The sequence below is a fragment of the Doryrhamphus excisus genome, linkage group LG16, assembly GCF_037039965.1.
Source record: "Doryrhamphus excisus strain RoL-2023G ecotype Guam linkage group LG16, RoL_Dexc_Guam_v1.1, whole genome shotgun sequence".
Classification (NCBI taxonomy): Eukaryota; Metazoa; Chordata; class Actinopteri; order Syngnathiformes; family Syngnathidae; genus Doryrhamphus; species Doryrhamphus excisus.
Genome location: NC_136372.1, coordinates 5,171,795 through 5,193,827, shown reverse-complemented (window position 1 = coordinate 5,193,827; position 22,033 = coordinate 5,171,795). Strand labels below are relative to the sequence as shown.

The following is a 22,033-nucleotide window of genomic DNA, read 5'->3' as shown; positions in this document are numbered from 1 at the left end:
GAGCTCCTCCTGCGGTACATGCGGAGAAACGTTGCTTGGGCTGATCTCTTTGCTGAGGGGGTGTGACCGTAGGAGGGTTATGCAGCAAGTAAAAGAATGGACTGTGTCGGCATTAGAGGATTAAACTTAGCAGCAGAGCCGATTTGGAGAATGGAGAATCAATAAATAGCAGCCTGACAGTGTGCAGCGTATATATTATATATCTGCAGTGTCACAATCATATATGACTTTGACAGTGGCGTCACGACTCGGGGTGCATTTGCTTAATCAAAGCGGTGTACCGTTTGGATTTTGGGAAGGTCAAACTGTGCAGAAAGACAAACTGGAGGAAGCCAAGGCACAAGTTGTTATGGTCAGCGGGCCTTTAAGAATGCCATCCATCCATTTTCTATGCCGCTTATCCTCACTACGGTCGTGGGTATGCTGGAGCCTATCACAGCTGACTTGGGGCGAGAGGCGGGGTACACCCTGGACTGGTCGCCAGCCAATCACAGGGCACATATAGACAGTCAAATCATTCACACTCACATTCATACCTCACTGCTCACTCACTGCGACATAGGGAAAGATTGGGTAATTTTACTTTATTTTAGTTTAATTGTAGCGCGTATGACAGGTTAGGATTTTAAAATGCAAACATTGTCAAATTATGACAAGTTTAATGGCAGCGATTTCACACTACAACAGATTAATTCACATGTTTTGTGGTTAGAACAGCTAGAAAGTCAACCAATTCATTCATTCATTTTCTAACGCTTATCCTCACTAGGGTCGTGGGTATGTTGGAGCCTATCCCAGCTGACTTGGGGCAAGAGGCAGGGTATACACCGTGGACTGGTCGCCAGCCAATCACAGGGCACATATAGAAAGTCAAATCATTCACGCTCACATTCATACCTATGGAACTCACTGCAACATAGGGAAAGAGTAATTTTACTTTATCTTAGTTTAATTCTAGCATGTATGACAGGTTAGGATTTTAAAATGCAAACATTGTCAAACTATGACAAGTTTAATGGCAGCGGTTTCACCCTAGGACAGACTTATTCACATGTTTTGTGGTTAGAACAGCTAGGAAGTCAACCAATTCATTCATTTTCTACCGCTTATCCTCACTAGGGTTGCGGGTATGCTGGAACCTATCCCAGCTGACTTGGGGCGAGAGACCGGGTACACTCTGGACTGGTCGCCAGCCAATCACAGGGCACATATAGATAGTCAAATCATTCACACTCACATTCATACCTATGGAACTCACTGCGACATAGGGAAAGAATGAGTAATTTTACTTTATTTTAGTTTAATTGTAGCATGTATGACAGGTTAGGATTTTAAAATGCAAACATTGTCAAACTCAGCGATTTCACCCTAGGACAGACCAATTCGCATGTTTTGTGGTTAGAACAGCTAGGAAGTCAACCAATGTTTTACTTTATTTTAGTTTTATTATACTCTTCCAACTAATAGGAAAACCTGGTTTGAAATTTGAAAACTGTCTCCAGCTTTTTCTTCTATCAAGTTTAACATTCATTCACTCACTCATTCATTCAACCATCCCCCAAAGGAAGTATGATGATGCAGATTAATGGCTTCAGTTTGCCCAAACTAACCATGGCTGCCATATTTAAAAACAGAACAGGACCAGTGCCAACTATTGATAAGATAAGCATAAAAGGGTCACAAATTCAAATCCTCTCCTTACTCACAGGCAACTTTGCTGGCTTTTTAATTTGAAATGATCTCCTTGATGACTCCAAACACTCTATTTGCAGAAACTCAAAGCAGCTGCCATCACAGGAAGTCAATAGAGTCAAAACAACCGCATTCTCACTGCAGAGAGACGGCGCCCTGACGCCTTTCTGCTATATATAGACGTCGGCGCATTGAACAGTTTATTTTTGCAAACAGGATTGGGGGACGTGGATGTGACTTACACGCTAATAAAGACGGATTGGCACCGCTATTTGGTGCACCTGCATAATCCTGATGAGATTTGGATCAAACATTGATCACTTTTGATTGACAGCCTCAGAGATTGGAACGTCTGTGGCATTGCCGTATGTCCTATGCACTAATGTCACCAGGTCCAGAATATAAGCCAGTCCATGGAGGTGCTAGACCTGCGGACCAACAGGGATCTCCAGTACGTGAGGGAGACTGAAGGAATGATGAAGGTGGTGGATGGAAGGCTGAAGGTGGCCTCGGAGAACCCCCGGAGTCTCAACCCAAAAGGCTTTCAGGTACTTTACTTCCTGTATTTCTTATTGTTGCTGGGCATACAACAACATTGCTGTACTCCGGATCGCCAACTACTGGCCTGGCATGCACATTACACTCTCAGTGTTGACAAAGCTGTCACTATCTTAAAACCGTTGAATAACATTTTAACATTCTTAATTTCATACAAGTGTAAAAAAAAGTGAGACCCTTGTATTCGTAAAACATATAAATACAAAACAAATCCCTTTAATGCTGTAACGTTCAACATAAGTCATGAGTCATTTTGCAGATCCAATTTTTAAACATTCTTACTATTCATTCATTCTCTACCGCTTATCATGAGGGTCGCAGGGGGTGCTGGAGCCTATCCCAGCCGTCGTTGGGCGAGAGGTGGGGTGCACCCTGGACTGGTCACCAGCCAATCACAGGGCACATATAGACAAACAACCATTCACACTCACATTCATACCTATGGAACTCACTGCAACATAGGGAAAGAGTGAGTAATTTTACTTTATTTTAGTTTAATTATAGCGTGTATGACAGGTTAGGATTTTCAAATGCAAACATTGTCAAACTATGACAGGTTAAAGGCAGCGATTTCACCTTAGGGCAGACTAATTCACATGGTTTGTGGTTAGAACAGCTAGGAAGTCAACCAATGTTTCTTTATTTTAGTTTTATTATACTCCTCCAACGAATAGGAAAACCTGGTTTGAAATTTGAGAACTGTCTCCAGCATTTCCTTCTATCAAGTTTAACATTCATTCATTCAACCACCCCCCAAAAGTCACCAGCCAATCACAGGACACATATAGACAAACAACCATTCACACTCACATTCATACCTATAGAACTCACTGCGACATAGGGAAAGAGTAAGAGTAATTTTACTTTATTTTAGTTTAATTCTAGCGTGTATGACAGGTTAGGATTTTAAAATGCAAATATTATCAAACTATGACAGGTTTAACTCGACCGCCGTGCAGCCATTCTTACTAGTACAAGTGTAAAAAGAAGTGAACCACACTCAATAGTAATGAGTCAAAAACAACAAAAAAAGCCTACCTTAACACTGACAAGGTTGTTCCCAGTCTGTTTCCTCTGCTCTTTTGAGGCCACTCCTTTCGATTTTGAAGCTGTGTTGCTGAAAAGCCAAAGAATAAGCACAGAGCACATCAGAGTGTTTCTTATGAAGCCAATGAAAAAGCATGGATTTTGTTTTTTACTGGTTGCTGAACTTTGAACTCCCGTGATCTACACTTGCGAAATGAGACATTTTTTTGCAACTAAAGCATATTTGTATTGCAAAAATGTGATGGGATATTATTTTATGGAATATTATTAAACTTACTATTGGAATACGTATCAGGAAAAAAGAAAGCTCACTTAATGGAGATATTGTAAGGTACACTCAAAGTATGATTTGTTTAAACAACAACAGGTAAAAACAATACCTTATGTGAGGTATACAACCAAAATTTGTGCAACTAAAGCATATTTTTTTAATATTTCAGTAGAATTATGAATATGTTTTACTGTTCCTTTCTTCCCATCCATCTCGAGTTTATCTCCCTACAAGCTAACACATGCTGTGATCGTCTGTCAAGCCTTTTTGTCTTGCCGTCTCTCCCAGACTCTTAATGCATTCTTCACACTGTTGAGATATGAGATGAAGCATATAATGGTTTGATTAAAGGATAAATGCAAAGCGTGAGCCGCCCCCCCTCCGAGAGGGTGTAAGCATCAATGCCTCAACTGTATTGTGTGCGGCCCTGTTCCAATGGAGCCTATTGATGTACTGTGGAATAAGCCATTCCATTAGCTGAGAGGATTAAAAATGTACACACTGCCAGACAGGTTTCTCAAGGAAAATCCACAACATATAGAGAAGAAAAAAAAAAAAAAAACTTGACTGATGTATGTGCTCAGTTCCAAGTTGCTGATAGCCCGCCGTGGGAGATTAACGAGACGGGATCCGTACGGCTTGAGAAAAAAAAAAAAAGGGACGGGAAAAGAAACGAGATTTATGATGTGACGCCACAGGGCTGAGAGCGGCTTCATCACCAGATTTAAGATAAACCCCCAACGAGGCCCCGCGTATTTTATCGATAGGCTTATTTCTCTGCTGATCTATGGCGGGAAGGTTCTCCCACTGCTTCCTGTACTCCTACCTCAACACCTGATGAGTCACATTGAACACTCAAGTCTTCCTCTCTGGGTTTTTCATGGAAGCAGCACAGATGGTAAATGGCCTTGTTCACTAATTAATACTGGTATCTGTTATTTAGGACTACAAAGCTAGGACATAAAAAAAAAAAAATACAATTTTGTTTAGTTCAGCCTTTCCCAAACTCAGGGTCAAAATAGATCTGTTCTGTTTCTGCAAGCTGTTTTAGTCATCATTGAAACAGTCAATACCTTATTTTATAACTTAAAAAATTATTTTGCATGAAAAGTGGAAAGGAAATGTAGCTCTGCTTAAGCAGTATAATCATTTATGGTCATCTTTGCAGCTTATCCTCAGTAGAGTCACAGGGGTATGCTGGAGCCTATCCCAGCTGTCTTTGGGTGAGAGGCGGGGTACACCCTGGACTGGTCGCCAGCCAATCACAGGTGCACATATAGACAAACAACCATTCACACTCACATTCATACCTATGGACAATTTGGAGTCGCCAATTAGCCTAGCATGTTTTTGGAATGTGGGAGTACCCGGAGAAAAACCATGCATGCACGGGGAGAACATGCAAACTCCACACAGAGAATCAAACCCAGGCATTCCTGATCTCCTAACCACTCGACCACCCTAGTAATGTTTTTATTTCGTTATGTACGAGTGCTATTGGCCAGGGGTGCCTAATAAGGGGGGAAAAGTTCAATTCTAGGTTCTCCTGACTGTTAGCAACCCCCAAAAATAGTTAAATATTAAAAAAAAAAGTGGGGGGGGCCCAATTTTTTTTTTTTTTTTTACAGAATGCACAATCGTTATTGGCTAGACCAGGGGTGGACAAATATTTTGACTCGAAGGTCGAGTTAACAAAATTGTCCGGGGGACCATAATATATATTTAACACACACACACACTCTTTTATGCTTATAATTTTCCTTGAATTATTTGTCTAATTTTATCTGTAAAAGTGTTATACTATCAGCTGTATGTTCTCATGTCCCTTTTTTAGGAGCACTTTAAACATCAAATTATGTAATTTAATTTTACAGTTTTGTTGTTTTTTTTTTTTACTAAATAAAACATCCGACAGACCAGGGTTCAATCCCACCCTCGGCCATCTCTGTGTGGAGTTTGCATGTTCTCCCCGTGCATGCGTGGGTTTTCTCCGGGTACTCCGGTTTCCTCCCACATTCCAAAAACATGCTAGGTTAATTAGCGACTCCAAATTGTCCATAGGTATGAATGCGAGTGTGAATGGTTGTTTGTCTATATGTTACCTGTGATTGGCTGGCGACCAGTCCAGGGTGTACCCCGCCTCTCGCCCGAAGACAGCTGGAATAGGCGCCAGCACCCGCACGACCCTCGTGAGGAAAAAACGGAAGAAAATGAATGAATGAATGAATATTACTAGAGCCCTCTAGACATGAAATAACACCCCTATAGTCACCTTTACACCTTGCAATGTAATTTAATGGACACCTACTGACCCCTAGTGACTTGTGTGGAATACTACATAGCACAATGTGTTTTTCAATGCTCTTCTGAATGCCTTATAGTCGTATTTAAGTGAATGCAGCCATTTTTTATGCTTGAAAATGGTTAATTGGCGACTCCAAATTGTCCATAGATATGAATGTGAGTGTGAATGGTTGTTTGTCTATATGTTACCTGTGATTGGCTGGCGCCCGAAGACAGCTGGGATAGGGTCCAGCACCCTTCCTGACCCTAGTGAGAAAAAGCGGTAGAAAATGAATGAATGAAAACCTCCAACTTGCAAGTCATGTTGCCGGTTTTTATGTTAAAAGTTGAAATACTCGAAACACGGCGTCTTTAGTTCTTTTTTTGGGGGGGGTTTATTTGCCTTAGACTTCTGACTGTGACGCACGTACAGGCGAGTGTACTCCAGCGTTGGCTACATTAGCTGCCGTTTGACTGATGATCGCATCCCGAGGCTGGAAAAGTCACTATACTGCGGCAAAGTGTTTGTTCTTCAAATGCTGCATTAAATTAAAGCTTTTTATCGTACTTCCACAGCAAGACATTTATTGTGCAATATTTTGCAGAGTGCAAAATGTATATGACACTGACAAATGGCAGGTAAGATTCACATGGTAGACATGTTTGATTTTGGACTTGGGGGGGATGGTGCTTGCAATGGTACAAGCCAGAGGTGATTGGCTTTTCAACTGCAGCTACTTCCACCTTATGGAGTTCGGAGAAAAAGTGAGTTTTTAATGGCAATGCTTTTTAACCATTGACCCTGGTGCTTATTTGCTTTTGTAAACACAGACTGTGACTTCCTGCTTGAGAAATAACATAGGAAATAAGAACGAGCCTCCGTATTCTGGGGTTTTAATACCCAGCCTCGCTTCTTTGCTCTACTCTTCTAGGAGTTAAAAGACAAGGTGGGTGAGCTGGTCCGCCGCCTGCCGGTGCTGGAACAATACAAATCCGACACCAAGATGATCCTGCGCCTGCGAGAGGAAGTGAGGAACCTGTCCTTGGTGCTGATGGCCATCCAGGAGGAGATGGGCGCCTACGACTATGAGGAGTTACGCCAGAGGGTCTTGCTGCTGGAGACCCGCCTACACTCCTGCATGCAGAAGCTGGGTAAGGCATGCCTGCACGGCGATGAATTCTTAATCGGAAACTATCAAATTCTATCGCAGCACTTGTGTGCCCACGGGGCAATTAGTGTGACCAATTAAATTATTGATTAAATGAACATCATAAATAGTCAAATATTATGCTGTACAACATTTGCACCCTGCCCACCCGCTCATGTTATCAGCGTAAATTATGAAGAGCTTTGCTAGAATGCCTGGATGAATAATTGATCGTGTTTTCACATGGCTAAACTGATGATTTAACAAAAAAAAAAAAAAATCCCAACAAATAAGGGTTGATGATGATGAGGCAAAAAAAAAAAAAAAAAGACCACACAGTGTAGCCTTTATATTTGGAACTCTTAGACAAATGGCACATAGATGGTCAATAATTAATTCATAGCTCTGTACAAAGCAGCAGATTAATGAAAAATATATGGGATATCTTAATATAAAGATTCATTTTTTTATTTTTTTGAAACTTGCCACACAGAGGCTTTTTCTAAATCTGAAAGTATAATACATTTTGCATAGGTCATAAAAGCATGCCGGTTATCAAGTTATGTAGAATCAGCATTGTAGAGTATTGTAATACAAAAAAAACAGGTACTGTATTCTCTGGACTATAAGTCACACCGGAGTACAAGCCAAAAATGCATAATTACGTAGAAAAAAAACATACATAAATCGCACTGGAGTATAAGTCGCACAAGGCCAAAAATGCATAATTAGGTACAAAAAAAACATACATAAATCACACGAGGCCAAAATTGCATAATTAGGTGGAAAATAACATACATAAATCACACAAGGCCAAAAATGCATAATTAGGTAGCAAAAAACATACATAAGTCGCACTGGAGTATAAGTCGCATTTTTTGCAGGTAATTTATTTTCCAAACTACTTGACCAAAACAGACATTAGGTCCTCTTGGAAGGCAAGTTCTAACAGTAAAAAAATAGCAAACAGGCTGATTAGGTGTAAGATATGCCAACACAATGGTTATTCAGCTACACAAATAATAAACAAACAGAAAAGGTGTCCAGTGTTTATGTAACATAAACACTTTTTTCATTTATAAGTCGCAGGAACAGCCAACCTATGAAAAAAAGTGCGACTTATAGTCCAGAAAATACGGTAAATTACCTGCAAAAAATGCGACTTATACTCCAGTGCGACTTATGTATGTTTTTTTTCTACCTGATGATGCATATTTGGTCTTATTTGACTTATACTCTTATAGTCCAGAAAATATGATAAATTACCTGCAAAAAATGAGACTTATACTCCAGTGCAACTTATGTATGTTTTTTTTCTACCTAATTATGCATTTTTGGTCTTGTGCGACTTATATTCCGGAGCAACTTACAGTTCAGAAAATACGGTATTTCACAAACTACTTGACCAAAACAGATAGAACTTGCCTTCCAAGAGGACGTAATAACAATAAAAGAATAGAGAACAGGCTGAATAGGTGTAAGATGTGCTAACACAATGGTTATTATAATAAACATGAACAGAAAAGGTGTCCAGTGTTTATGTAACAAACTGTTTTTTCATTTATAAGTCGCTCTGGTGTATAAGTCGCAGGAACAGCCAACCTATGAAAAAAAGTGTGACTTATAGTTGGGAAAATACGTTATATATAAGGTTGTATTTGTGACTAAATGTGCTTTTGAATGTGTTGTGTATACGAGTCCTTCTGATCCACTTGTTTTCCATCACATTATGTGGTGCTTGAAATGAAGCATCCATCAATAAAGCCTGTAAAGCAGATGAATGGAGCATACTAATAAAACCCAGCTAAATGTATTCCGATAAAGATCCTGTGTGTATGTGTACGTAGTGACAGCTATAAATATTCATACCTTCCATCCTCTACCTCTGCTTTGACCTGCAGGTTGCGGGAAGCTCACCGGCGTCAGTAATCCCATTACGGTGCGAGCGTCTGGGTCCAGGTTCGGCTCCTGGATGACGGATACGATGATCCCCAGCTCCGACAACAGAGTGAGTGTCCTAATCCCTACAAGTGAGCAAATACGGAGGATGAAGCGAGAACAAAAGAGCAAACACAGCTGCACACCGTCATGTTGAAGCCATCACTTGGCGACTTTGGAGGCGGAAGAGTGTAAATAGTGATGAACTAAGCTACAAATAGGGTAGCCATATTCAGGGAATTCCAAGTGGACATTTTTAATGAGATTGAAAACATTGAAGATGAGTCAATTATACTAAATCATAGTACTACTGCTTTCATTTTTCTATACAGGGTCACACAATAGGATCTGACATATTTGTAGGTTAAATAAAAGGCAAATAAAGTAAAAAAACAAAAAAGTGTTTTTATTTTCAAAAAGTACATATAATACCATTGTTTTAAAACTTTTAATCAGTTCTGACGGTGCAAGGTCGGCCGGTTTATTTTCGTTTCAATGCATATCCAGTAGCTCCGAAGTTGGTAACCCATAACAATATCGTGTTTTTCGAGCAGGTACGGTATCATGTCTACCAAGATCGAAGTGCAAACGGAACACTCGTTATGTTGCAGTTACAGATTTGTTTTGATAAACATTTCCACAATAAAAGCGCAATACTCACCAGTCCAATTAATGGCAGCAACTAAAAAAGAAACAAAAAATCAATGGCATTATAAATTTTACTTTATTTGCCTTTTATTTAACCTAGAAATGTGTCATTGGAAAATAAGAACATTGAATGATACTGAGTGATGAATATTAGGATGAGTGTACTGCAACATCATCACAAGGTAAACAAACACACAGATTTACATTCCTAGTAAGTTTTGATGGTATGATTGAAGAAAAACTAGTCCCAAATAAACAATTTTTGTAGTAATTTTTTAATGAATTCTTGCCGATTGCCATTAACTTCCGATATTAACTTCCCATTGGAAAGACATTGGACAGGAATTACTCTTTATATGTCGTCATCATCCTTTAACATTTTGTGTTTTGTTTTGATCTAGTTCACTTTGTTTGTTCTAGTGCTAGTGTTTGAGGAGCGCTATAAAAGTACAGGGCAAGACTTATGGGTCTTACAGTTACCGCCTAAATATGTTTATTCACACGGCACTCTCCTGCAACCATACTGCCACACCCACCATTCACCCAACCTGCCTCCATACACCGCCATTCTGAATATCGAGTTTATTCATTCATCCTTTAGCAGTAAATGTGATCTGCTGGACTAAGGACTTGTAATGTCCAACATGCAGACTTTGCACTAATCCAGATAGAAGCTTGACTGTATGTTGTAATGTAGACTACATAATCAACCTGACCAGCAGCACTAGACTTCAGCGTCTCGTGTCGGCTCCACTTATTTTCCCTGAGTTCAAGGTTCCTGCAATTTAAGTGTCCGTCACCTCTTCTGCTGACCGAGCGACTGCATGATTTCATGTACTATTCCAGCCATTGATCTGTGCTGTGTTGCGTGTGGGAGTGAAGACGTTGCTACCACTTTGCGGTCCACCACTCCACTCCTGGTGTGCACCCCCTCCGTTTTCAACGCTTACAGAAAATCGATCAATTTAGCAGCTCTATCTTTTTTTTTTTTTTTTTTTTTCCTCCCCTGAAGAGCTCTCAGCAGGATTGGCCGGCTGACACGGCCCCGACTCGCACCTCTCGGAGCTCATCCTCCCCACGGCTCCGCAGAGACGGAGTTCATCTTTTAATTGATTTCATTAAACAGCACTTCACCTAGATATTTATTTTGTGCTTAACACATCAAGGAGGGCTTTGCTAAGAGACACCCCCCCCCCGCCCCACCCCATCCTTCCCAGGTGTGACAATAGGCACTTTGCTGGAGATAAGAGATCCAGTGGGAGCGTCTGAGGCTGTGGGAGGAACTGAGGGGTGGCGAGGTGCAGTAGTCGAATTGTGAGAAACATCCTCTGCCTGCTACATGAGTCCCAAGGGCTCTGCCAGGGAGGGGGGGTAATCGGATTAAAATGGTTACAAATGGGGCAACAATAACTAGAAAACGCCGCAAGGTAACAACCTTGTGTCAGGCATCTTCGAAGATGAGGTAGTTTGACTTTATTTTAGTTTTATTTAGTTTCCTTATAGCATAATGAATTTGTTGCACAGGGTCCACTCACCGAGAGCGGCATGGGTATTTTTGAAAATATGAGAAAAAAGATGGGGGCAGTAACCACGTTTACATGAGGAGTTTTTCCTCTTTCTGAATGGAATCTTTCTGAATGACTTTTCCAAAAACATGGTATACATGGAAAGGAATATTCCAATTTCTGGTCTACTTGCGCCGCTATAAACAGAATAGTCAGTGGGGAAGTAAAACGTAAACATCAACATCACATGATACCGACTTCCTCGAGTTTTTCTTTCATTTGTTGGAATAACTCCGTATTGCCAGTTTTTCGTTCGTCCAGAAATTTAGTTTGAATCAAAAACAAACTTTCCGCAGCAAGACCAGTGCCGATTGCTCGCCTCCATTTTTAAAACTGCAGTACGTCTCGAGCTTCGTGTTACGTCATATTTGAGCATGAGCTGAAAGAACGCAACCGGGATAAAAATTTAAACAGAAAACCGACAAACAACAGAAGAAGAAAAACAACTTTCCATTTGAGCGGGTACAATCGGATTGGGGAAAAGGAATATTCCACCCCTGGGAATCCAATTATACATTCATTCGGATTGGCACTTTTCTTTCGGAATGAGGTGTATACAAAGGTTACATTCTTTCCGTTTGAGCAAATAACCCGAACGCAATTGGAATATTCCGGTCCATGTATACGTGGCTACTCAATCAAAGAATGTGACCTTATTCCACTTGTAGCTACAGTATCTATTTTGCTTCATTTCAGATGGCTTACTGGACTTCAGTAGGACTAATAATAATCAATCCCTTCCCCTCTACCAGCTCACACAAAGTCACATGATCATCTCTCATCCGACACTTCAGTATCACATGTCCACGGCAATCTCGGCCACGCTCGCTAATTACCTTGGCCATTTGGAACGCTCTTATGCTCAGACAACTCATCTAAGCATCCGCTGATGGAGTGATTTATGAAAAAGGAGTTGCAGGAGGTGAAGGGGGTAGATGGAGGAGGTAAATGGATCTATCAGTGACTAGCGTTGAAAAGGATACGTTCTGGTAATTCAATAAAACTAAAAAAATGTCCAATGCCAAGACAAGTGTCAATCATCCTGACTTTCTAGAAGTCTAACCAAAACTCCCTTTCTGATGGCAGGTGTGGTCCATGGATGGTTACTTCAAGGGGCGTAGGGTCTTGGAGTACCGCACTATGAGCGACTTCATGAAGGGCCAGAACTTTGTCCAGCACCTCCTCCCGCACCCGTGGGCAGGCACGGGCCATATGGTCTACAACGGCTCGCTGTACTACAACAAGTACCAGAGCAACATCATCATCAAGTACCACTTCCGCTCTCGGAGCGTGCTGGTGCAGCGTAGCCTGAGCGGCGCCGGCTACAACAACACCTTCCCCTACTCTTGGGGCGGCTCCTCCGACATTGACCTGATGGCTGATGAGAACGGGCTGTGGGCGGTTTACACCACGATCCCCAACGCGGGGAACATCGTCATCAGCCGACTGGAGCCGCAGACTCTGGAGGTGTTGCAGACATGGGACACCGGCTTCCCCAAACGCAGCGCCGGCGAGTCCTTCATGATCTGCAGCACGCTCTACGTCACCAACTCCCATCTGGCCGGCGCCAAGATCTACTTTGCCTATTACACCAACACGTCCAGCTACGAGTACACAGACATCCCTTTCCATAATCAGTACTCGCATATCTCCATGATGGACTACAACCCCAGGGAGAGGGTCCTCTACACCTGGAACAATGGACATCAGGTGCTCTACAACGTCACACTGTTCCAGGTTATTAAGACTTCTGGGGATTGAGAGCCCATCTTAGACTGATTCCAACACATGCTGTATACGATGTTGATGGGAGGGTACAAATTGAAGTGAGGGGTATTTAAGTGTCAATGGCTTGTATTTTTTATGAAATCTTCATAGAGTGCTATTATTCACAAAAACACAGCAAGGTCGGTAACAGTACAGAAAAGATTGAGCATTTCTGTTTTTCTTTTTGTGATGAGTAAGCATGGTTCATTTTAGTTGTGATGAAAAAATAAATATCAGTCTTTAACATTTATCCCCTTGTGGTTCTTTGGACTAAATGGGCTTCTTCCACTGAACATACTTTGTATTCTTTCTGTGCTCAATCTACAAAAATGACTTTTATCCAGGAGGAGATTGAAGACAACGCAGCAAAAGTCTGGAGGGGCTACATTGCTTATTCATTCTCACTCATTTTCACAAGGGTGCTGGAGCCTATACCAGCTGTCTTCAGGCGAGAGGCGGTGTACACCCTAAACTGGTGGCCAGCCAATCACAGGGCACATATAGACAAACAACCATTCACACTCACATTCATACCTATGGACAATTTGGAGTCGCTAATTAACCTAGCATGTTTTTGGAATGTGGGAGGAAACCGGAGTACCCGGAGAAAACCCACGCATGCACGGGGAGAACATGCAAACTATACACAGAGATGGCAGAGGGTGGAATTGAACTCGGGTTCCTGGGCTGTGAGACCTGCGGGCTAAACACTCGAACGCCATATAGACAACCATTCACACTCACATTCATACCTATGGACAATTTGGAGTCGCTAATTAACCTAGCATGTTTTTGGAATGTGGGGGGAAACCGGAGTACCTGGAGAAAACCCACAGGGAGAACATGCAAACTCCACACAGAGATGGAATTGTGTGGAATTGAACTCGGGTCTCCTAGCTGTGAGGCCTGCATGATAACCACTCATTCACCATGCAGCCTACAGTGCTTATATTGAAATTATATTTGAATACTACTATTATTTGGAACACTATTATCTTTAAAAACTATTATTTTGGAGTACTATCACACTTTCAGGTGCCATAAGCTACTTTGTATGAGTGGGATGAGTGGGCTACCTCTATTAAAGGTGTGAGTAGATAACATGTCTTGTGAGAAACATTCATTTTTATCCTATTGTTGTCAAAATGTGGTCATGGTGTGTAGAGTTGTGTGGCTGGAGGAGGAGAACAGGGAAAGTTTAACAAACAGGATAAAGCAGTATACTAAGCACAATGAAGAACTTCCTTCTTTTTGCTCTGACTGAGCGCTCTGTGCTACCAGAGGTTCCGTTTTAACATTTTTACTCAATTGCTACCTCTGACACCTGAAGGTACGCATACCCCACTTTGGGTACCGAGGCTTATCCTTTCAGGATGACAAATACAAATACACCACCTGGTGGTGCTGTTATTGATCAACCAAACTGGATCCTACGGGATAAGTTGGACTTACTTAAAATTTGGGTACTCACAAGCATACGTGCGTCATATTTCAGCAAGATTGATTAAAAACACATGAATGGTTGTTTGTCTATATGTGCCCTGTGATTGGCTGGTGACCAGTCCCGGGTGTACCCCACCTCTCGCACAAAGACAACTGGGATAGGCTCCAGCACCCCCGCGACCCTCGTGAGGAAAAGCGGTAGAAAATGAATGAATGAATGAATGATTCAGTTAGCATCCGTTCTGGTTAGAGTTGCTTCTCATGGAACGAATGGATGAGTAAGGTTCCACTGTAAGGAGCTAACTTTCAGCACATTTCCACATTGTAGCCTGAGGACAAATTTCCTTTTAAAAATACAATTAAGCAAGAAAACTAGTCATCCGAATGACCAAAACTAAAAGTTTAAATGTCAAAGCTTAGATTTTTTTCAGTATGGGGGAGTAAAAAGAGGTTCTACTTTATTTTTTTACTTTACTAACACTGTCACCGTTAAGAAAAATCTTTATGCTGGGATTTAGCAACAAATTGGTCATAAGTCATTGATCAAAAGCCATTTAAAAAAAAAGAGGAAAAAAGTCATTTCCAGAAAAGGCAGTACAATATATATAATATTTTGAAACATTTCCGTGAGATAAATCCAATTTTCTTTGGGATAAAAGCCCGAAATGTGCATTTTATGTGGATATAGCTCACAGTGCTCTGCTCAGTCAGGTGTGTGATGGTGCAGCCCATCTCGCAAGAGGATTGCGGCGAGAGAAGAGGTGAAATCAAAGCATTCCATTTTTTTTTCCTATTCCCGTGTAACCATGGCAATCCCATTCATAGTAAATGGCCTTTTCTATCAATAAAGCGCTTCCGTGTGATAAGTCCGTAGAGTAGGGGGCTGACATTTAAAGCACCACTGTGGAATGGGGGAAAACTCAAAACAATAAATGGCCTCAGATGTAAAATCAAATGATAATACAAATAAAACTAAATCATGCTCTGCTACTTCTATTTTGTTTTGGTTGCATTGCAAATGGAAAGGAAGGAAATAACGCTGCAAGGAAATAACTTTTTTTGTTGCTAGGCAATATCTAAACTATGAGTCCAAACCAACAAACAAAAACATAAAAACAGCTTCCCACATTGCCCCATTCTTTTCTTACTGGCTGCCAGCAGCGTGAACATCACTTCCAGGACTCACAAAGCAAGGCATTAGCCGTGTTGTTGTGATTGTACAAGATCAGCACCGTGACAAAACTGCATCAAGGACACCACTCTCCACTTAGCATTTGGGCGAGTGGTACAAAGCACAGGCAGGGGGTTTATAGTTGGAGAGTATAACTTGCAGGAATAGCACTTTAGCCGTGGAGCTTTCTTTTGGGTTCATTTCAATACAAGCACATTGAGAAAAGGCTTTTAAACATAGCAGCATGGTCCTGTCAATTAGAGGATCTTTGACTAGCATTTTGCTTGTTTACATTTATAACAATATTAGATTTATTCATTCATTTTCTACCGCTTATCCTCACGAGGGTCGCGGTGGGTGCTGGAGCCTATCCCAGCTGTCTTCGGTGGTTGCCAGCCAATCACAGGGCACATATAGACAAACAACCATTCACACTCACATTCATACCTATGGACAATTTGGATTCGCCAATTAACCTAGCATGTTTTTGGAATGTGGGGGGAAACCGGAGTACCCGGAGAAAACCCACGCATGCACGGGGAGAACATGCAAACTCTACACAGAGATGGCCGAAGGTGGAATCAAACTCGGGTCTCCTAGCTGTGAGGCCTGCATGCTAACCACTCGTCCACCGTGCAGCCAGATATTAGATTTATTCCACTCGAAATCAGTCAGTACCTGGTGTGGCCACCATTTGCCTCAAATATCGTATACAGCAGTCCCTCCTTTATCACCATTAACTGGTTACAGACTCAGCGATAAGTGAATTCCTGTCAAGTAGGATTCAATAAAACAAGAACAAAATATTTTCAGTGAGCATAGAAAACCAGTTTGACTTTCCAAATAAAAGTTTTAAAATTATGGTCCTGTAAATATTACGCAACAGTCACTTTTACACTCCTATTATTCTTGGTTTACATCACATTGCGCAGACGACAGGATCTCTACAGGGACATAGTAAGCTACCAAGCCTCTCCGATTTACTTATTGTACACTTAGTGTTTCAAACAGAATGGGGAAAAAGGAAAAAGAAGCCAAAAACATACCACTTCCACACAAAGTGAGAGAACCTTTTTTTTACCCCCACACAGTAACTAGTTTCCCTATATGTGAAAGGTAATATAATGTAACGTTATGTCTCATAACTGATGCCAAGAGAGGCGAGAGGCGAGAGGCGGGGTACACCCTGGACTGGTCGCCAGCCAATCACAGGGCACATATTCTTTCAATATTTGACTAATAATAAGTCATAGTCAACGACAAATAGGGTTGGGCATCATTTGCTATTTTTATGAGACCCTTATTTTGTTAAGGGCAATTTTGTTAAGACTGCAACAGACTGTAACCCTAAGGACTATTATTTTGAAGGCCAGCAGTGGGTTACATTCCGAATTTGGAAAAAAAGTATTTGGTGAGAGTGGAACCTGTCACAATCTGCATCGTTGCCTGTGTGACAGCTCATTTAAGTTCCCTTTTGATGCCTTATCCCTTGTTGGTATACTACTCCTATTTTGCATCTACTTCCTGCTTTGTGTTTACCAATGGCACCTGTTTCTAAGGTCAGTTACACCTCTATTGAGTTATGCATCGTCCTTTGTTGGATCATTGAGCTTCATGCCGGTTAGTTTTGTTTCTCTGCTGCTGTACTGCAATAATTACTAAAAAAATATACTTTTACCTGCATTCTCTCTGCACCCTAGGGGTCGTGGCCACGCAACGTCAAAGCCAAAACGTAACAGCACCTTCTGGAACACATTAATGTCACTAAGCAAGGTTCAACTGCAACACTTAGAGTGCACATTTAGGAGTGGCTGTCTCTTGTGGGCGACATAAGGCACACCTGTGCAGCAACCATGCTGTCTAATCAGCATCTTGATGTGCTACACCTGTGAGGAGGCTGCATTATGAAGGCCCAAAAAAAACACACATTTGTGAGCGCTACTTGTAGATGTTTTGTGTAAATGGAATTTGTTTATAGATGTTTAAGTTCAGCTCATGGGAAATGGAAGCAAAAACAAAAGTGTTTATATTTTTGTTGATTGTGTGAGGTGGCTGCACGGTGGTGGAGTGGTTCGGGCATCTCTTTGTGGAGTTTGCATGTTTTCCTTGTGTGTGCGTGGGTTTTCTCCGGGTACTCCGGTTTCCTCCCACGTCCAAAAACATGCTAGGTTAATTAGCGACTCCAAATTGTCCATAGGTATGAATGTGAGTGTGAATGGTTGTTTGTCTATATATGCCCTGTGAGTGGCTGGCCACCAGTCCAGGGTGTACCCCGCCTCTCGCCTGATGACAGCTGGGATAGGCTCCAGCACCCCAGCGACCCTCGTGAGGAAAAAGCGGTAGAAAATGAATGAATGAATGAATGAAAATTGTCCATAGCTATGAATGTGAGTGTCTTGTCAATAGTTGGCACTGGTCCTGTTCTGTTTAAATATGGCAGCCATGATTAGTTTGGGCAAACTGAAGCCATTAATCTTCATCATCATGCCTCCTTTGGGGGGGGGGGGGGGTGAATGAATGAATGAATGAATGAATGAATGAATGAATGAATGAACTTGATAGAAGGAAAAGCTAGAGACAGTTCTCAAATTACAAAACCAGCTTTTCCTATTAGTTGGAGTAAAATAAAACTAAAATAAAGTAAAACATTGGTTGACTTCCTAGTTGTTCTAACCACAAAACGTGTTTTTCTCCATCGAGAAAGTGAATTAGTCTGTCCTAGGGTGGAATCGTTGCCTTTAACCTGTCATAGTTTGATAATGTTTTCATTTTAAAATCCTAACATGTTATACACTCTAGAATTAAACTAAAATAAAGTAAAATTACTCACTCTTTCCCTATGTCGCAGTGTGTTCCATAGGTATGAATGTGAGTGTGAATGATTGATTGTCTATATGTGCCCTGTGATTGGCTGGCGACCAGTCCAGGGTGTACCCCGCCTCTTGCCTGAAGTCAGCTGGGATAGGCTCCCACATCCCTAGTGAGGGTAAGTGGTATAGAAAATGAATGGGTGTATTAGGTATTTGGTGAACTACAATGCAATACAAAATAAGGATAAAGGGAGAAGCATCAACCCCCTAGAAAAGTTTAGTTGAACAGCCTTGCCTCGATGTTACTAAAAAGTCTACCAACCATTTTATGTGAGCTGACCTCCCTCCCTTTGACACCATTAATCAGACTCATCACACGCTCCAAAACAACCCTTAGCACCTCTAGCAGATTCCGCCTGGTTCACCATCTACCACATTGACAGCCTTCCATTGATTTAAACAGACAAATCAATCAGCCACAGCTCCCTTGGTGTCCCTCAGGGTTCACATCTTGCTACCCTCTATTTATCCTTCCTGTCTGAAAGATTCTTCAGTCATAACATCCATTTCATAACGAGAAGTCACATAAATATCCATCCATTTTATGTACCACTTATCCTCACCGGGGTTGCGGGCATGCTGGAGCCTATACCAGCTGTCTTCAGGTGAGAGGCGGGGTACATCTTTGACTGGATGCCAGCCAATCACAGGGCACATGTAGACAATCAATCATTCACATTCACACCTATGGAACTCACTGTGAAAGAGTGAGTAATTTTTACTTTATTTTAGTTTAATTTAACAACAAACAACTCACTCATTCATCCATTTTCTGTACTGCTTATCCTCATGAGGGTCGCAGGCACGCTGGAGCCTATCCCAGCTGTCTTCGGGCGAAAGCCAGGGTACACCCTGGACACATATAGACAAACAACCATTCACATTCATAATTCACAATTTGGAGTCGCCGATTAATTAACTAATTAATTAAATTTGCATGTTTTTGGAATGTGGGAGGAAACCGGAGTACCTGCAGAAAAGTAATGCATGGGGACAAAGGGGAATCAAACCCGGGTCTCCTAGCTGTGTGGCCTGTATGTGGCCACTCCACCATGCAGCCCACATAAATATCACAGTAATAAAGCAAAGTACTGCGATAAATCCTAAATCAGCAACAACAGTGCTACCATTACCATTACCACCCCAGTCTTTAAACATGGAGTCATCTACCGGTACAACTTCTCCTTCATTGTCAACTACATGGCTCAAACTGCCTTCTGGGGCTTTATCTGTCTACATTTTATAGCTGGGTTTTAAGCTGAAGTAGGAGAGTGCAGATGGAGTAATGGGTCAGAGAACGAGGAGGTAATTTTACACCAATTAACTCCCCTAAGAAGCCCACTCGTTAATTTGTCTTTTTAATTGTGTTTTGAGCTTTGGTCAATTCAGGCAGCCAATATCTCATTGGTTACTGTCTTGTGAAGGGCACTAAAAGTGGGAGTTCTGTCACGACATTAAACATCAAGTGCTCAAGCGTCTCTCGGATCTCTGTAATTAAAAGGAAAAGCGATGGCGGGCTCAAGTTTGTCAGTGGGGTGGAAACGGCGGAGGAGTCCCATCGGTGCCGTAAGGGAAAATGGCTTTTCTTTCAAAAAAAAAAAAGCACTGAAAAAAAAAAAACCTGCAAATGAGACCTTGATTGACAAAGTGACAGGAGTAAAGCGGTAAGCAGCAGCTGCTCTGCAAAAATGACACTGATCACAAGCGACGTGCGAGTGAATGAGCTCTATCCAGACTATGACAACCACCATGCTGTCATTCCCCGCTTGGAGCATATACTATATATTTCACTCAAACTTTTATACAGGAAGTGAGTCGCGTGATATGCGGAGAATTACTGCTCCCCTTCAGATGATATTACCAGTCAGATACGATACTGACCATCGGGTGTGTACCTTTGAGGCTAAGCTCTCCTTGCTTGTAGCCTTCGTGACAAAAAGTGCACTTGGAGACTGACTGAGAGTGTCAATAAGTCTTCACACTTGTCATTCTTGGTACGTATAACTGTGGTGCATTTGTTTTCTTAGTACGGTTCGTTTAATCAAAGTGCAAAGGGGGCCGCCCTTCTTTGTGTAGGGTTCATGGGGGCCCCAGAATGCGTATGTGCCTCACCACCATGAGGCATAGAGCAGCAAGTCAGTCTAAAGCGGGAGAAGGAAAAAAAAAAAAAAAAACGCTCATCAAATATTATCTACGTATATCAAAGGAGTGCTTTGCTGTTTTTAGGAATCTACGACACAAACACTCATCAAAGATGATCTATTTCACGAGAGTGCTTTGCTGTTTTTAGGAATCTACGACACAAACGCTCATCAAAGATTATCTATTTCACGAGAGTGCTTTGCTGTTTTTAGGAATCTACGACACAAACATCAAAGATTATCTATATCACGAGAGTGCTTTGCTGTTTTTAGGAATCTACGACACAAACGCTCTTCAAAGATTATCTATATCACGAGAGTGCTTCGTTGTTTTTAGGAATCTACGACACAAACGCTCATCAAAGATTATCTATATCACGAGAGTGCTTTGCTGTTTTTAGGAATCTACAACACAAACATCAAAGATTATCTATTTCACAGGAGTGCTTTGCTGTTTTTAGGAATCTACGACACAAACATCAAAGATTATCTATTTCACAGTAGTGCTTTGCTGTTTTTAGAATCTACGACACAAACATCAAAGATTATCTATTTCACAGGAGTGCTTTGCTGTTTTTAGGAATCTACGACACAAACGCTCATCAAAGATTATCTATATCACGAGAGTGCTTTGCTGTTTTTAGGAATCTACAACACAAACATCAAAGATTATCTATTTCACAGGAGTGCTTTGCTGTTTTTAGGAATCTACGACACAAACATCAAAGATTATCTATTTCACAGGAGTGCTTTGCTGTTTTTAGGAATCTACTACACAAACGCTCATCAAAGATTATCTATATCACGAGAGTGCTTCGCTGTTTTTAGGAATCTACGACACAAACACTCATCAAAGATTAAGAAGAAGAAGAAAAAAGAAGAAGAAAAAAAAGGCAAGAAAGAGAAAAGAAAAGAAAAAAAATAAATAAAGCGGGAGAAGGGGGAAAAAAATGACATATAATCTCACACCACAGTTGATGCCACAATGATTGACAGCACGCAGCAGAATAAAAGAATAACAATACAGAATTCACCCACTCATTTGTCAATCCCTGGTGGTGTAATGGTACAGCTGCTGCCTTTTAAAGGCAGAGGACGTGGGTGTATTTGTGTTTCTCCAACATGCATTTAACTACAGTTCAAGACAAATAGTATCACACGGTGGACGAGTGGTTACCACGTTCGATTCTCCGCTTGGCATCTCTGTGTGGAGTTTGCATGTTCTCCCTCGTACATGCATGGGCTTTCTCGGGGTACTCTGGTTTCCTGGATATACAAATAGTATATAGGTTAATTAGGATCCTGATGTCAGTCTAAAGTGGGAGAAGGGGAAAAAATGAGACATATAATCTCACACCACAGTTGATGCCACAATGATTGACAGCACACAGCAGAATAAAAGAATAACAATACAGAATTCACCCACTCATTTGTCAATCCCTGGTGGTGTAATGGTACAGCTGCTGCCTTTTAAAGGCAGAGGACGTGGGT

The 22,033-nt window shown here is 41.4% G+C and overlaps 1 protein-coding gene and 2 long non-coding RNA genes across 6 annotated transcripts in view; 1 reads left to right on the top strand and 2 right to left on the bottom strand.

Annotated features, from left to right (window-relative positions):
* LOC144894442 (uncharacterized) overlaps nucleotides 1–3,370 on the bottom strand; it is an 84,069-nt gene extending 80,699 nt beyond the window's left edge. Inside the window, exon 1 of the long non-coding RNA XR_013629991.1 lies at nucleotides 3,289–3,370. This is a non-coding gene — a long non-coding RNA (uncharacterized LOC144894442). The remainder of the gene's footprint in view (nucleotides 1–3,288) is intronic.
* olfm2a (olfactomedin 2a) overlaps nucleotides 1–12,964 on the top strand; it is a 68,305-nt gene extending 55,341 nt beyond the window's left edge. For both annotated transcript variants that reach the window (XM_058050282.2, XM_058050280.2), the window contains exons 3-6: nucleotides 2,085–2,240; nucleotides 6,784–7,003; nucleotides 8,901–9,007; nucleotides 12,237–12,964. In XM_058050282.2, the coding sequence (XP_057906265.1) occupies nucleotides 2,085–2,240; nucleotides 6,784–7,003; nucleotides 8,901–9,007; nucleotides 12,237–12,911 (1,158 nt within the window). In that variant the 3' untranslated portion in view covers nucleotides 12,912–12,964. The remainder of the gene's footprint in view (nucleotides 1–2,084; nucleotides 2,241–6,783; nucleotides 7,004–8,900; nucleotides 9,008–12,236) is intronic.
* On the bottom strand, nucleotides 8,646–21,810 carry LOC144901866 (uncharacterized). Of its 3 annotated transcripts, none has more exons than XR_013629992.1 (3): nucleotides 21,720–21,810; nucleotides 8,869–9,023; nucleotides 8,646–8,764 (listed from the first exon to the last, which is right to left on the bottom strand). It is a non-coding gene; the product is annotated as an uncharacterized LOC144901866 (long non-coding RNA). The 3 variants fall into 3 exon arrangements; XR_013629994.1 differs by lacking the exon at nucleotides 21,720–21,810 and adding an exon at nucleotides 13,994–14,084; XR_013629993.1 differs by lacking the exon at nucleotides 21,720–21,810 and adding an exon at nucleotides 9,599–9,621.
* Between the last annotated feature and the right edge of the window lie 223 nt (nucleotides 21,811–22,033).